This window comes from Oryx dammah, unplaced genomic scaffold, assembly GCF_014754425.2.
Source record: "Oryx dammah isolate SB20612 unplaced genomic scaffold, SCBI_Odam_1.1 HiC_scaffold_20, whole genome shotgun sequence".
Taxonomy (NCBI): Eukaryota; Metazoa; Chordata; class Mammalia; order Artiodactyla; family Bovidae; genus Oryx; species Oryx dammah.
Genome location: NW_024070204.1, coordinates 34,159,552 through 34,176,894, shown reverse-complemented (window position 1 = coordinate 34,176,894; position 17,343 = coordinate 34,159,552). Strand labels below are relative to the sequence as shown.

At 35.0% G+C, this 17,343-nt stretch overlaps 1 protein-coding gene across 3 annotated transcripts in view; it reads right to left on the bottom strand.

The window, feature by feature from the left end:
- Positions 1-17,343, bottom strand: part of NIPBL (NIPBL cohesin loading factor) — a 197,574-nt gene that overhangs the window by 105,684 nt on the left and 74,547 nt on the right. For 2 of the 3 annotated variants that reach the window (XM_040262351.1, XM_040262349.1), the window contains exons 2-4: positions 7,274-7,416; positions 4,685-4,850; positions 2,625-2,752 (exon numbers count right to left, since the gene is read on the bottom strand). In XM_040262351.1, the coding sequence (XP_040118285.1) occupies positions 2,625-2,752; positions 4,685-4,850; positions 7,274-7,337 (358 nt within the window). In that variant the 5' untranslated portion in view covers positions 7,338-7,416. The remainder of the gene's footprint in view (positions 1-2,624; positions 2,753-4,684; positions 4,851-7,273; positions 7,417-17,343) is intronic. The other variant, XM_040262350.1, reaches the window with a different exon arrangement.

Here is a 17,343-nt window from a genome sequence, read left to right as displayed (position 1 = left end):
AATTACTATAACTACTGTTTCTGATTTTGATTTTTTTGAGAGAAAGGGACAAAACTCGAGAGTTAAAAAGTATTTTCCCCTGAATTAACTATCATTAATATGACAAGCTGGAATTACTAGTTTAGAGGCACTGGCTTTATAAACAAAAAGGTCAAATGAAATCCTAATAGTTCTTTCTGATTCTCTCAAAGATCCAAAGAACTGTGCTGTTAAGTTGCTAAGTCATGTCTGACTCTTTGTCACGCCATGGACTGCAGCATGCCAGCCTTCCCTGTCCTTCACTATCTCCCGGAGTTTACTCAAACTCATGTCCATTGAGTTGGTGAACCCTTTTTTCTTTTTTCTGAGCAGTAGGTCTCAACAGTGGGCTTAAAGTATTCAATAAACCATGTTATAAACAAATATGCTTATTATCCTGGTTTCTTGTTCCATTTATAGAGCACAGGCAGAGTTCATTTAGCATAACTCTTAAGGGCCCTAGAATTTTCAGAATGGTCAACGAGCACTGGTTTCAACCTAAATTCACCACCTGTATTAGCTCCTTTGAAGCTTTGAAGCCAGGCATTGACTTTTTCTCTCTAGCTATGAAAGTGCTAGATGGCATCTTTTTCCAATAGAAAACTGTTTCTTCTTTACTGAAAATCTTTTGTTTAGCATAGCCACCTTCATTAATTATTTTAGTTAGATCTGGATAACTTGTTGCAGTTTCTACATCAGTACTTGCAGCTTCACCTTGCACTGTAAAGTTAATGGAGATAGCTTCTTTCTTGAAACCTCATAAACCAATCTCTGCTAGCTTCAAACTTTTCTTCTGCAGCTTCCTCAACTCTCTTAGCCTTGAGAGAACCAGAGAGTTAGGGCCTTGCTCTGGATTAGGCTTTGGCTTAAGGGAGTATTCTAACTAGTTTGATCTTCCACCCAGACCACTAAAACTTTCTCCATATCAGCAATGAAGGTTTTTTTCACTTTCTAACATTCAAGAGTTTATTGGGGTAGCACTTCCCATTTCCTTCAAGAATTTTTCCTTTGTTTTTGATAAGTTGGCTGTAAGGGAAAAGAGGCCTAGCTTTTGGCCTGTCTTGGCTTTTGACATGTCTTCCTCACTAAGCTTAAGCATTTCTGGCTTTTGATTATAGTAAAAGATATGTGGCTCTTCTTTTCACTTGAACACTTAAGAGGTCACTGTGGAGTTATTAATGGACTCATTTCAATACGTTCTGTCTCAGAAAACAGCAAGGCTCAAGGAAAGTAGAACTGCCAGTTCGGCCAGAACATACATTTATCCATTAGTTCACTGACTTACATGGGTGTGGTTCCTGGTGCCCTCAAATATAATAGTAACTTCAAACATCACCATAACAAACACAGTGATAATGTTTTAAATATTGTAACAATTAGCAGAATGTGACAAAGACACAAAATAAGCAAATGCTTTTTGAAAAATGGTACTGACAGGTTTGCTCAATGCACAGCTGCCATAAACATTCAATTTGTTAAACAGGCACCATCTGAGAAGTGCAGTAAAGCACAGTGCAACAAAACAAGATATGCCTATAGTCTTTCTTCCAATCAATGATGTCTCCATATTTTCTTTCATTCCAACATTCTTCCAGAGTATGTTTAATTCTAGCTTTCCTTTCACCATTTCTATCTGTGACCTACTACTGCCATCCAAGACGGATGAAGATACAGTCTTGTCCTGCATACCTGACTTCGATTTCCTAAAAGGAAATTTCCCTAGATTCACTTTGGGAAATGGATAGCAACTATGCAATTGCTTTAAAAACACGATTCACACATAAGGATACACCATCAACACAGTAATACTATTTAAAAACAAAACTAAGAAATGGAATGATGAGCTTCACGGAGGTACTGTCAGCAAATGTGGCAATATTCTTGAATACAAATAATCAATTAAATAAACTGGATCTTCCTGGGTTGTCTAACTATTCCCTTCTGGCTGTTTTACTGTTGAGAGGGAAGCAAGCACTTGAGCTTACTAGATTCAGTAAGCTTCAGACCAGAACAAGGCTCCTAACTTAAGGATTCTCCTTGACTGCAGAAAAATCATATGCACTAGATGTAGTATTTTTATGGTTTTTCTAATGCTTATTATAAATAGAGTTTTCCTTAGTAGTAATACTTTAGTTGTAAACCTTTTTCTATTTCTAAAGAACAGAAGTATTAAACCAATTACTATATAACCATGAATGTAATCACCATCAGTACTAAAACTAATACTTGGTATATTTATTTATACACATACTACATTTTGAGAAGCTCTGCAGATATTTTTATTATTTGATTAATGAAAAGACTTCTTTCATATCTATTCTAGGTTTCTAAAATAAAAAGCTCTTTCGTTGACTAAATTAATACATTTTGAAATATCTAGCAAACTGCATATTAAGTTTTGCCTAATTGAAATAAACTGCAAGAATGTTACCATCTATTATTTAGTTTCCTTTTTGTTCTTGGTTTGATTCAGGGTATCACAGAACATTCACAGATGACAGGCTAATTTGTTAAAGGAGACAGCTGAATTTACATGTGAAGCAAGTTCTGATACAAGACACATTAAAAATATATATACTGTGAAATTCAATTATTAAAAACCTCACCACTTTGTACATATCTGTTCTGCATACTTTTCTCCCTGAAAACGTTAGGACTCCTCGCCAGGACGGCCTGCAACAAGACTGGTATGTCGCCTTCTGGATCATCACTGCCAAGGTTATCTTTCAACTCTCTGGCATTGAAAAAATAAATATAAAACATTAAAAAAGTGATGGTCATTAAGAATTCTTTATTTTCTATTACTTAGATTATAGACTTCTTTCCTTTCCCCATTTTATTTTAAACAACAGCAACAAAAAGAACCCAAAACATTACTTTATGGATTGTAAGTTTATGTAAGAATGTTTATATTAGCATAAAAGTATAAAATAAGTGTCTATTCAAAATAATGGAAGGGTAAAGGTGATAATTATGCACAGAATTTGATATCCGGGCTTGGAATATATTTTCTCCCTTATATCTGAATATAAGTGAGTTTGTCTTTTTGAGAATGTCCTCTGAATGAAATAATTTTGCCATGTTGATTAAGGCAAGACCCAAGGTTATGTAATTTCCCCCTCTTTATTCTCATCTCAAATAAAGCCACTGGGGAGAAAAAAACCCAAGTAAGTGGTTAAGAATAGCTGCAGTTAGTAAGTAGCAAGTTAAGTTCACAACTATAGGTAAATGCTAAGAAATAAAATTTAGGCAGTATTTTAACTTTTAAATTTTACATGTCACTGTTGCACTCATTAAATCTAGTAAGAAAGATTCATAAAGATGGTGTCTAATGATAAAATGAAATACATTTCTGGGGGCAATCAAAGCAGCTCACCATATAATTAATCATAATTGTATATGTGCTATTCCCCTCTCTCTAAATATGTGGTGAAAATCTTTCGATTAAGAATGTTCAGGTAGGGCCTTCCCTTGTAGTCCAATAATTTAAGAATCCGCCATCCAGTGTAGGGGACGCAGGTTTGATCCCTGGTAGAGAAACTATACCCCACATGCCATAGGGCAACTAAGCCCTCGAGCCACAACCACTAGGCCCACACACTGCAACTTCAGAAGCCCCCACAAGCCACAACGAGAGAAAGCCGTGCACTGCAATGAAGAGACCACAAGCCGCAATACAGTCCCAACAGAGCCAAAAAGAAGAGAATGCACTGGTATGAGAAGCAATAAAATACTCAGACACTGTTGAACTTCTGTAGAGATATACTTCCTTCTGATTTAAAACAATCATTTCTCAGTTTCCCATCAGAAAATTCACATTTATTATTTCTCCTAAATTCATCAGCTTAAAAAATGGCCCCAAAGTATGAGCTACAAGTAATGGCAGAGATCTGTTCATTATAATGTGTTTTATACTCATTCTCCTAAATAATGTATCTTTAAGTTAAAAAAATTAAAAGAACGGAAGGGCACAAGTGTACCACTGTGCAGTGGGTTATGAACTTTTTATACATTTTTGTGTTGAGTAGTGTGTTTTATACATTGTGTTGAGTATACATATATACTGTTTTGGTAGTAAAAAGTAAAATTTAAAAAGTATACTTGTGCAAAAAGTCTGTAAATAAGCTACATATTTAAGTTCATATTATTTTAAAGTCAACTGTGTGAAAATACACATCTATGTTCACACTGTACAGTAAATCCTGGAGAAAAATTAGTTCCAAATTCTGTAGCAACCTTCCTTGAAATTAATCTCTGAGTTCTTGCTATACTTTACATGAAAAGCATATAAGCCTATTCCAAACAGAACCATCATTAAAGTCCCTAGTGCCCAGGAATTCTAACTACTCCAGCAATTTCAGGAAAAAGAGCTAAATTAATGAACAACTTGAGACCTCTGCACAGATCCATCTTGATGAATCCCAAGATTATTACAAGAATCAAAAAAATATTCATAGAATTACATGCATCAGAACTACCATCTCAAAGTAACTATGGTCTATTTAAATCTCATTAATATCTCATCACAATAAGGCTATATTTTCAAGAGGATATTCCAATAATTTAAAATTATATATTAAACTGTTTTAGAAATAAAAGTTAAACCATGAATACTGATTCTCTTACTAGGACCAAAACATTTCATCTTACTTTAGAATATACTTACATGTGATCTGTTGATACCTGGTTGAGGCTGTGGACAAGCTGTGAAACCAAATTATCATCCCTACAGGCCAAAAGGCAATTCACTTCTTCTGCTATTCGTGCATTAAAGAGAAGGCTCTTTGTAGTTGTAGCAGGTAAAGGGGATGGAAGAGGCAGCTGGTTCAGGACTATTTGGAATAAAATCAGAGAAATTAACTGAGTAACAGTATGAAACCTCTTTCATGCTTAAATATATATGGGATTAAAAATAAGTTGTAAAATATCAGTGTGACAAATTATTAAAAGGCATTCTGTTTCTCCCCAAACAAACCCCAAAGTACTCTACAAAACTCCCCAAACGTCCCTTTGGCCACAATAGATTATACTACTGAGACTAAAACTCTGTGCTAACTTCTCATGTCTTAATATCTTTATTAATTTTATAAATAGCCAAAAAAGTAGGATTAAAAAAATAAGTAATTTCTAAAAATTGAGTATATTAATTAATCCAATTTACTTCTACTGTAAAGATTTATCACAATCAAATAAATAAACCAAGTAACAATATCTGACTCTTCACCAGATAGACAACTCATGTGTGTTTTTAAAAGCTTGGGCAAACACAAAAATAGCTCACTTTGGTAGGAGAACAACATCCATAGAATAGGATTCTAAAGAAAGAAAAATATCTAAGGAATTTTGCTTTAAGTTGTAAATTCCTAAATAATCTCTTCATTCTATTCTGACAGCAAAAAAAAAAAAGGACATTAGTGTTCACAGTTATTTAAATTCAGTGACTTAATGTCTCTTTACATAGAAGGAATTTGTTCATTTGTTTAAAATAAAAGTTAAAAAGTTAACAACATTGTCTTTGTTTTTGGTTTAATTTTTAATTACCTATATAGAATTAACTATCATGCCACTCAGTCACTATGGGTAATAATAGGTTTCTGTTCATAAAAACATTGGAAACAAATCATTACTTAATAAGTAGAATTTATTGGGCAGAAAAATTTTTTAAATGAGGTACAGCTGAGATAATGCACAGAACTCACCGTCCCCCAACAACAAAAAAAAGAAATTCCTGGTTGTTTATTTGACTCTGCACTCCTACAACGTTATCATATGAATTTATGCCTTACTTGAACAAAGTGATAACCAAAACTAAAGACTATTTCAAAAGCTTTCTTACCTATTTTAACCACACCAACTACTTTCTTGTTATATAAAATTTTATAAACTAGCCCTGCTTCAAAGCTGTAGGCTGTTATCTATTTTACACCCACTTAAACTAGCTGGAAATTAACAACAGAAAAAAACAGTATTTGGGGGAACATAAATGAAAACATTTCTTGAAGTTATTTTCCTATAGCTGCTTTTATGAAACCTTGTATCTTGCAAAATGCTTGTTTTACAAAGAAAGGATGTCAGCTATTCACCATCAACCCTTCCTTCTCATATGTCTTCTCCCCTTTATTTATCAGGTAGAATAAGGACTAACATTGTGAGTAGTTTTTACACAAGGACTAAGAATTAAAGTTGCCTACCAAAGGAATGAGTCCCTAAAATATTGCACTCCACTAATTAAACCTGCCGACAAAGGTCCGTCTAGTCAAAGCTCTGGTTTTGTCACATATGGATGTGAGAGTTGGACCATAAGGAAAGCTGAGTGCTGAAGAATTGATGTTTTTGAACTGTGGTGTTGGAGAAGACTCTTGAGAGTCCCTTGGACAGCAAGGAGATCAACCCAGTCAGTCCTAAAGAAATCAGTCCTGAATGTTCCTTGGAAGGACTGATGCAAAAGCTGAAGCTCCAATACTTTGGCCACCTGATGCAAAGATCTGACTCACTGGAAAAGACCCTGATGCTGGGAAAGACTGAAAGCAGGAGGAGAAGGGGACGACAGAGATGAGATGGTTGGATGGCATCACCGACTCAAGGGACATGAGTTTGAGCATGCTCTGGGAGTTGGTGATGGACAGGTAAGCCTGGCGTGCTGCAGTCCATGGGGTTGCAAAGAGTTAGACATGACTGAGCGACTGAACTGAACTAAACCTCAAGTCAATGACAATGTTCTTAAGAAACTTAAGTGTTCATGGTAAAATAGACTCCTGACATCTGTGACAAACTCCAAAAGATTACCAAACATGATATCCAAAATAAATATCACTAAGAAATTAGATTAAGTGGGGCTATCAAATTTCCTTCTTTGAAGGGCAGTTTCAGTTACCATTTCCCTAAATGCTTTTTTAAAAGTGTGTAATAATTCCTATATGCAAACCATGTTTCTTCAGTTTCAATTTTTCTTAATGATTGTTTCATCTTCTGTGATCCTTACTTTTTACATTTATACCTTTCATGCAAGACCTTTAAACAAAAACATACTACCATTTCTTAATGGGTCCTTAGTATGAAAGAGAAATTAAGGTTTTATTATTAGTTCACTAATTTTGTTACTTTCACACTTATGCCAGTAAACCAAAGGAAATAATAATGTGTCATTCAAAATCTAAACTCTTTACACACTTTGTGTTATTTATGACACCACCAACAATTATTGTCATAGTCTCTTTAAAAATCAATGTCAGAGTAGAATGTTAACCAAACTTACGGTCTGTAAGACTAGCAATCCCCGCAAGAGTAGTGATGGGGACATGGGGCATATCCCCATTCATCCTGAAGTTCTGGAATGGTGTTGCCTATGAAAGTACTTAGTTCAGGTGCCAGCTGTCATTACTTCCCATTTCCCAAACACTGCAACAAAAAACAGATAATTATTTGTAACAATGTCAAATATATTACTTCTAGGGAAATGCTTAAAAAATAAAATGTTCTGCTTTCTTGCTCAAGCTATATATAACAGTAACAGCCATCATGCATATATTACTTACTGTATGTTCACACTGCAAAGTGCTTTGTATGCAACAACACATTTAGTCCTCACAACAATGAAGTAAGGTAGGTACTCTTTTTTTTCCTGCATTTTACTGATGAGAAAATTAATTTACAAGGAATTTCAAGTAATTTGTGGAGCAAAGGTCAGAACCTAAACAATGTGGCTGTATTACTGGACAAGGATACTCAATTTTGACAAACACTATTTTCTTTTCCACATCATATATGCATAAAAATTTATCTTCAACTTGCCTTCCTTAAATAATGTGCACATTATTGAAAGATGAGTCTTCACACAATAAAGGCTGGAGAGGGTGTGGAGAAAAGAGAACCCTCTTGCACTGTTGGTGGGAATGTAAATTGATACAGCCACTACAGAAGACAGTATGGAGATTCCTTTAAAAACTAGGAATAAAACCACCAGATGATCCAGCAATCCCATTCCTAGGCAAATACCCTGAGGAAACCAAAATTGAAAAAGACACATGTACCCCAATGTTCACTGCAGCACTATTTACAATAGCTAGAACACGAAAGCAACCTGGATGTCCACTGACCGATGAATGGATAAAGCTGTGGTACATATACACAATGGAGTACTAGTCATAAAAAGGAACACATGTGAGTCAGCTCTAATGAGGTGGATGAATCAAGAGCCTATTATTCAGAGTGAAGTAAGTCAGAAAGAGAAAAGTATTGCATAATAATGCATATATATGGAATAAGATGGTACCGATGAATTCACTTGCAGGGCAGCAGTGGAGAAACAGACATAGAGAACAGACTTATGGACATGGTGAGAGGGGAGGAGAGGGTGAGGTGTCTGGAGAGAGTAACATGGAAACTTACATTACCATATGCAAAATAGATAGCCAATGGGAATTTGCTGTATGTCTCAGGGAACTTAAACAGGGGCTCTGAATCAACCTAGAGGGGTGAGATGGGGAGGGAGATACGAGGGAGGTTCAAGAGGGAGGGGACATAGGTACACCTATGGCTGATTTCATGTTGATATTTGACAGAAAACAACAAAATTCTGTAAAGCAATTATCCTTGAATTAAAAAATAAATAAATTTTGAAAAAGATGTATCTTTATTAAATAGCTTCATAAACAGCAAACAAAAAGAGTCTGTTCTACATCAATTAACTAAGACATAGTGCTCAAATAGAAAGCTGAATTGTAATTTTTAAACAGTTTAAATACTTCTCTTTTTTTAAGAGAAGCTAGTCAGTAACCTTCAGGAGAAATCTATGCGTTTTTTGGTTTATAATCTTCAAAACAATATAATGATATAACATTAATAATTCCCCTTACTCATACATTTTAATTCAACTTTAAAAATTTAAGTTTTTATAAACAGATTATAAAGAGTGCTTTAGAACTGTCTCTGAAGGCAGTGCTTTATTTAAAACCTGTGAATGGTGACTGATTTGTAGATTGTAAATTTAATGGGTTGAGATCAATTTTGAGAGGGATGAAACAGAAATATAAGGCTATATTGCACATTGCTTTGTGAGTCCAGGTAACATGTCATTCTACTTATGAGTCACCAAATCAAAGCAGTCTGAAAGTTGCTGGTTTAAATAAATGGAAGAGTAAAGAAAGTAGCCCCCTTCATAAGTGGTAATAAGAATAAAACAAAATAATACATGTAAATCACCTGACATACTACCTGGCACACTGTAAGTAATGCAGAAAGTTAACTGTACTACTGCCAACTGGAAAATACTTTAGAGGAACAGAGGAGAAACAGGTGGATTAGTGAAAAGGAATCTTTCAATATAAAGTACTCCCTACGTCTGAAAACCCTACTAAAAATTATTATTTGAAATTCCAGTATGTATATCACCATAGTATTACAAATATGTATAGCAGTCCTAGGGACTGTGATGCACAAAATTACTAATGGTTAATCAGTGGGAGATATTATGCTAATCTCTTACTTCGGCCCATTATAATGAGTCTGAAGGGACCTTCTAAGAACTTGGCAAGATTTATAAAGACCCCAGTTCTTCACTCACTTAATTTCACTTCAAAATATGATTTCCTCATGTAAATGATAGAAATGCAAATAAAACAGTATTGGTAAAAGTTACAATAATAAAATTCAAATCAAAATGGATTTGGAATAAAAAACAAGTGTATAATCTGATGGTAGATAAACATTTCTGGACAGCCACTTTTGTAACCCACAGCCAAAAAAATGTGTACAATCTTGCCTCAACAATCTCACTTTCTTAGTAATGAAAAATTGGCAGGATTGATAACTTAACATTTATTCAGTACCTACTATATAATAAAAACTGATATATAAAACACTTTAAATGTACTCTCATTCAACTTTTATATAAACCCGAGGTACTAACACTCCAGGTAAGTGAAGTCACTGATTGTTCCAACTCTTTGTGACCCCATGGACTGTAGCCCACCAGGCTCCTCTGTCCATGGAATTCCCCAGGCAAGAATACTGGAGTGGGTTGCCACTTCCTTCTCCAAGGGACTTTCTTGACTCAGGGATTGAACCCATGTCTCTGTTATGGCAGGCGGATTCTTTACTTTCTTTACTGTCTGAACTAACTGGGGTGAAGCCAGGGAAGCTCCTGAACTCAGGTGTTTCTAATCTTATCTTATATTCCCAACCATATATGAAGGACATCAAACTGGGAGGTATCTACAATGCTGTGACAGAAAAGACAAACAGTAAAAAAAGGTAAATGAAACATTCCTCAGAGAAGCAAAATGTTTGTTTAAGGTCTCACAGCTTGTAAACTGACCTACAAAAGTTTGGATTTCTAGTTCAGTGTTCTTTAGGCTGTCTTACAGGATTATATTATTTTGAATAAACCAACATTTTACATGTGTGGACTGTTTAGCTAATTAGCACTTTTCCTTCCTTGGTAATACTAATTTCTCCTTTTCTTTGGTGAGGAAGGTGAGAGGGAGGGCTTAAAACTGTTATATTTTTATTGTCTCAGTTTATATTACATTTAATAGAATACACTGCCTCAAATTCTTTTGGGAAATAGGTAGAATATAAATCCTAAGCAGCTAGGTAAGTAAATAAGTAAATCTATGTTGTATTATATATAGTACAATATAACTTAAGATTGATTCCTTTATCACAAGATGATTTCCTATACAATGGGATCAGAAATGCAAAAATCAAACAATGGTCATTTTATTTCTTCTAAATGAGGCTGAGGTCTTAAGGAACTATACTATTTAGATGTAGGTCTCAACTTTAGACCATAACACACTTGATGATATATAATCAATTGAATCTAAAATGTAAGAGAAAAATGTTTTAATGTTAAATCACTGAACAGTCCACAAGAGGGCACACTTTCAACTACTACAAAATTTTTATAGTCACATTTTTTTTCCCACTAGTCCAAAGACTGGCCAGATTCTTCTGAAATAATCATTCACCACCACTAAAAAGCAACAGATTCTGAAGTTTGTAAAATTTTTTTTAACACATATAAGCAATTTTGGGGTGCATATAAAATATAAGAAAAGCCTGAATACATGAAGACTTCTACAGTAATATTAAGTGATAAAAGCAAGTAATAGGTTTATCATTCATCTTCGTCCTATTAGCTATCTGTGATTTGTCTGCCCTTAGAATCTTTTCAAAAAACTCTGGTTACTCTGATTTTTTCGTTTTGATGCCACAGTAAGTTTAATAAACATCTATCATCTCATACAGATACAAAGAAATTTTCTTGTGATAAAAACTCTTAAGACCTACTTGCTTAACAACTTTCATATATAACATACAGCAGTGTTTAATTATGTTTATCATGTTCACATGACATCTTTAGTGCTTTATCTTGTAACTGGAAGTTTGTACCTTTTGACTACCTTCAATTTCCTAACCCCCTCCCCCACACCGCAATCCCAGCCTCTTTCTGATAACCACAAATCTGATCTCTGAGTTTGCTTGTTTTTGAAGCTTAACTGATCTACAACACTGTTGGTTCCTAGTATACAACATAATGATTTGGTACTTCTATACATTTCAAAATGATCAATGTGGGAAGTCTAGTTACCATCTGTCACCATACAACAATATTACATTATTTACTATATTCCCCACACTGTACACTTCATCCTTGTGCTTCATCTATTTGCTAACTGGAAGTTTGTACCTCTTAATCTTTCTCACCTATTGCACTAATCCCCTCACCCGTCTTCCCTCTGACAACTACCTGTTTGTTCTCTGCATCTATAACTGTTTCTGCTTTCTTATGTTTATGTTTTGCTTTTAGATTCCACATATAAGTGAAATCATATGGTATCTGTTTTAACCTGACTTATTTCATTTAGAATAATACCCTCTAGGTCCATATGCGTCGTTGCAAATGACAACATGTTATCAGCCATAAAAAAGAATATATGTATATGTATATGTATATATATATATATATATATATATGTGAATAGGTACATATCTATATGACATCATTTTTATCCATTCACCTATCAATGGGCACTCAGGTTCCTTTCATACCTTGGTTATTGTAAATAATGTGATGAATACATCTTTTCAAATTAGTGTTTTTGCTTTCTTCAGAGAAATACCCAGAAGTGGAATTGTTTTGTATGGCACTTCTGTTTTTAATTTTTTGAGGAACCTCTATACTGTTTTCCACAGTGGCTGCACCAATTTACATTCCCACAAAGAGTTCATGAGAGTTCTTTTATTTGTTGACTTTTTGATAATAGTCATTTTGAAAGGTGTGAGGTGATATCTCACTGTGATTTTGAATTGCATTTCTCTGATGATTAGTGATGTTGAGTATCTTTTCACGTGCCTGTCAACTATCTTTAAGTCTTCTTTGGGAAAATACCTATCCAGGTCCTCCGTCTGGCTATTTTGATCCTAATATAATAAGTCCCTAGAAACAATGAATTCTTTAAGACAACTCAGTAGGAAAACGAGTATGTTTCAGGTACTTTAGGAAATTATTCCACAGCTTAAGATCATTACTTAAAGAACCAAAAAGAATAACAGAAACAGTACATGTGCGCTTGTGCTTAGTCACTTCAGTCGTGTCCGACTCTCTCCGACCCTATGGACCATGGTTTGCCAGGCTCCTCTGTCCGTGAGATTCTCCAGGCAAGAATACTGGAGTGAGCTGCCATTTCCTTCTCCAAAGAGTACATAAAGATGTACCAAAAAAAAAAGCATGATTGCTCATGTATAATGCACATTAATGATCTCTCTTCTGTGCTAACCCATTCAAAGAGGTCACTTCCAACAACCTTCTTCTCTCTCCTGTTTCATCAATTTTCCCTCTTACTGGATCATTCCAATCAGCATATAAACATCTATATGCTGATAACTACTACTATTCTCCAAAAACAAAATTAAAAAAACCCTTGTTTCCTATATCCTCCATCAAACTGCTTCATTTTCTGCTTCCTTTCACAGCAAAATACTTCATTTGTCCATATTCACCTCTAACTCTTCTACTTTCTCTTGAGACCACACTGGGTTTTTATTCTCATCATTCCACCGAAAGTCTTACCATGGTTAGTAATGGCATGAATCTACATTGTTAACTGCAATGGACAAAACTCCGATTTCATTATTTGACCCAGCATTCAACAGAGCTGATTAATCTTCTGTTTGCACAATTCTGTTTTCCAGAACAACATATTCTTTTGGTTTTTCCTCACAAGACAGGCCACTCCTGAATCCTATTTTGGTTCCTTCTCGTCTTCCTGTTCTACCTATGCTGTTAATCTCATCTGATCTCAAGATTTTAAAATAGCACCTGTATGTTGATAACTCTAAAATTTATATCTCCTATTGTGACTTCTCCCCACATACAATACACTCAATCCAACTACCTACTCAATATCTCTGCTTTGAAAAAGCTGGTTTGAAACTCAACCTTAAAAAAACTAAGATCACGGCATCGTGTCCCATCACTTCATAGCAAATAGATGGGGGGAAAGTGGAAACAGTGACAGATTTTAGTTTCCCGGGCTGCAAAATCACTGCAGACAGTGACTGCAGCTATGAAATTAAAAGATGCCTGCTCCTTAGAAGAAAGCCATGACAAACAGTGTATTAAAAGCCGGAGACATCACTTTGCTGAAAAAGGTCCATATAGTCAAAGATACGATTTTTCCACAGTCATGTATGGACGTGAGAGTAAGACCATAAAGAAAGAAGGCTGAGCACCAAAGAACTGTTGCCTTCAAACTGTGGTGTTGGAGAAAACTCTAGAGTCCCCTGGACTACAAGATCAAACCAGTCAATACTAAAGGAAATCAACCCTGAATATAAATAAGAAGGATGGTTTAGGGATGATTCATGCACATTACATTTACTGTGCACTATACTTATATTACTATTATATCAGCTCCATGTCAGATCATCAATTATCAGCTAAAGCTCCTGCTGAAGCTCCCAATACTTTGGCCACCTGATGCAAAGAGCCGACTCACTAGAAAAGACTCTGATGTGGGGAAAACTGAAGGCAAAACAAGAAGGACAGGATGAGATGGCTGGACGGCATCATCAACTCAATGGACATGACTTTGAGCAAATTCCAGGAGACAGTGAAGGACAGAAGAGTTTGGTGTGCTGCAGTCCATGGGGCTGCAAACAGTTGGACTTGAGTTAGCGACTGAAGAACAAGTGCAGGTCTAGAGTAGAGGTTGGCAGTTGGCAATCTTATTACTGACTTCTGAGAGCATGAATTACATGCTTTAGATAAATGTTCTTTATTAGATACTATTTACAAATATTGTATCCTTATCTTTTGCCTTTTCACTCTCTTAACAATATCTTTTGAACTTTTTATGAAGTCCAACTTAGCAGTATGTTTTTTTTATGATGGTGGTGGTGGGATGCAACTACAAAGAGACATGCAGAAAGTTTTTGGTGTAATGAAAATGTTCTGTATCATGGAGGGATGTTGGTTATATGAGTATACCCAAGATTTCTATTTTTCAATATACGTATTACCAAATTCCAAAATACTACAGAAGTAATAATACTGCTACTAATAATTTAGCAGTGGTTACAGAATGGATGGAGGTATGGATGAAATTAGAATGACAGCATGTTGATTACTGCTGAAGCTAAGTGACGGACATTAGGCATTCATTACACTCTTCTGTTTACCTTTCATGTCCTTAAAGTCTCCCATAATAAACAGCCTGTTTCATATGTACCTTGCTCTTTCTTTTTTAAAATTTCTTTGGAGTAATTTAAAATGTGTTAACTTCCACATTTTATTTTAATTAAGGGAAATTTTTTGCTGGGTACAAAATATCATCTCATACTTAGGATTAAGTAAAGCCTTTCTTTTAACACACCTATTACTGTGAAACCATGTGATATGAAGTGAATGTTTCTATCTCCCCCCCACCCCATTTGTATAAGGAACCCTAATCCCAGTATGATGGTGACAATATTTAAAAGTGGGGCTCATGAGAGGTGATTAGGTCATGAGGGTGAAATTCTCACCAACAGGATTAATGCCCCTAGGAAAGAGACTTTAAAGAGCTCCTCTGATACTTCCACCATGTGAAGATACAGCAAGAATATGGCCATCTATGAACCAGAAAGTGGGTTCTCACACACAAGATACCGAATCTGCCAGGACCTTCATTTTGGACTTCCCAACCTCCAGAACTGTAAGAAATAAATTTCTGCTGTTTATAAGCCACTCAGTCTACGGTTGTTGTTGTTGTTTAAGTTGCTAAGTCATGTCCGACTCTTTGTGACCCCATGGACTGCAGCATGCCAGGCTTCCCGGTCCTTCACTATCTCATGGAGTTTCCTCAAGTTCATGTCCACCGAGTCGGTGATGCTATTCTTTTATAAGCAACTGAATGGTTCATGTTTCCCTCAGGCTTTATTTCTGTAATTGGTGTTAAAAAAAATAAAAGAATTTAAAGAGATCCAAATATAGTAATTACATAGTATAACTTATGAATGTGAAATAACTATATTAGGATAATTTTCAGGGAAAATAACCTTGTAAAAAGTCAATTAAGACTAGTAACTAACAACTCCTTTCTAAGGAGCTAAACTTCAAAATTATTTTAAATAGTCTTTCTTACAGGAAAAGAAATAATAAAAACAGAGAAAAGCAATTTCTTACCCACATTACCTATAGTGCTTAGTCGCTCAGTCATTTCTGACTCTTTGTGACCCTCATGGGCTGTAGCCTGCCAGGAAGCCACCAAGGAAGCCCACATTATCTACAGTAACCTTTTTAATAATTTCCACTAGATTCTTCCCACTATGCTATTTTATAGGATGTAAATATATAAATTGGGCTTCCCTGGTTGCTCAGATGGTAAAGAATCTGCCTGCAATGCAGGAGACCTGGGTTTGATCCCTGCGTTGGGAAGATCCCCTGGAGAAAGGAATGGCTGGCTACCCACTCCAGTATTCTTGTCTGGAGAATTCCATGGACTGAGGTTAAGCATGTTATTTTTAAATTTTAATATGCTAATATTAAAGGAACTAATCATAAAATGAGATTTTCATAACATTAAATGGCATATCCTTTCTACACATAAATGAAAAAATATTTAGTTGTTTAAATTCTGTCATTATTGGTAAATCTTTTATTAAGAAAAATGGGTTTCTAAATTTTAAGTGAAGTTTCTGATTTACATGATTAGTCCCACAAAAGTAAAGTTACTATGAAACACAGATTATTAAAAAGAAAATAAAACATTAACTATATCCTGAGCTAGAAGGTTAATAGGAATACAAAATGTATAAAGCAGCAGCCCCCAACTTTTTTGGCAACAGGGACCGGTTTCACAGAAGACAATTTTTCCGTGGACTGGGGAGTGAGGGGATGGTTTCGGGATGATTCATGCACATTACATTTATTGTGCACTATACTTATATTACTATTATATCAGCTCCATGTCAGATCATCAAGCATTAGATCCCGAAGGTTGGGGACCCCTGTTATAGGGGACTTTCATGGTTGTTTACAAAATCTAGGAAAACTGATGGGGATAGGGGAGGTGTGCAGAAAAGAGGGATATTAAAAAATAGTTTTCTCAAATAATATTTTGACACAAGTCAATATCACAAATAAACACAAAAGCAAACTAAACTTAAAATGGAACTGAAACACTTTCAATTTCAATCAGAATACTGAATTGCCTGGAGTTGAGGAAGCAGTTTGGCTTCTCTTTACCAGTACTTGATAGCTGATAATATTACATATGCTCATCAGCAGGTAATGAAATTTCTAAGTGACTCATCTCCTTTTACTTGATGATCTGATTTCTTGATTTTTAAAACATTAAATCTTACGTGTTCACCATCATGCATTTAGTATCTACTACCTAGAATAGGCTCTGACAGTGAGTTTTGAGCATAATGTGGTTTAAAAAAAATTTTTTTAAACCACCCCAAACATGGTTAATATCCTCATAGAGCTTAGAGAATCCATTAGTAGTGATATTATGACTAATCACCATGTAACAGATGATCACATATTGTGATAAACTTCACAACAATAATAATGGATGAATACTTAGCATCTACTATACGCCTGGAATTGTTCTAAGGGATTTACATGTTTAATTTCATATTAATTTATATTTAGTTCATCTTTACATATTTGAATTCAGTTAATCCTTATCCTATTTAACAGGTAGTATTATTAATTTAAGATAATAAAACCTGGGGCATATGAAGGTAAGTAATTTGTCCAAGGTCTGATTCCAGAGTCCCTTATCTTAATATTTTGGAGTCCTTGCTCTTTTCTAAATGAAAAGAACTGGG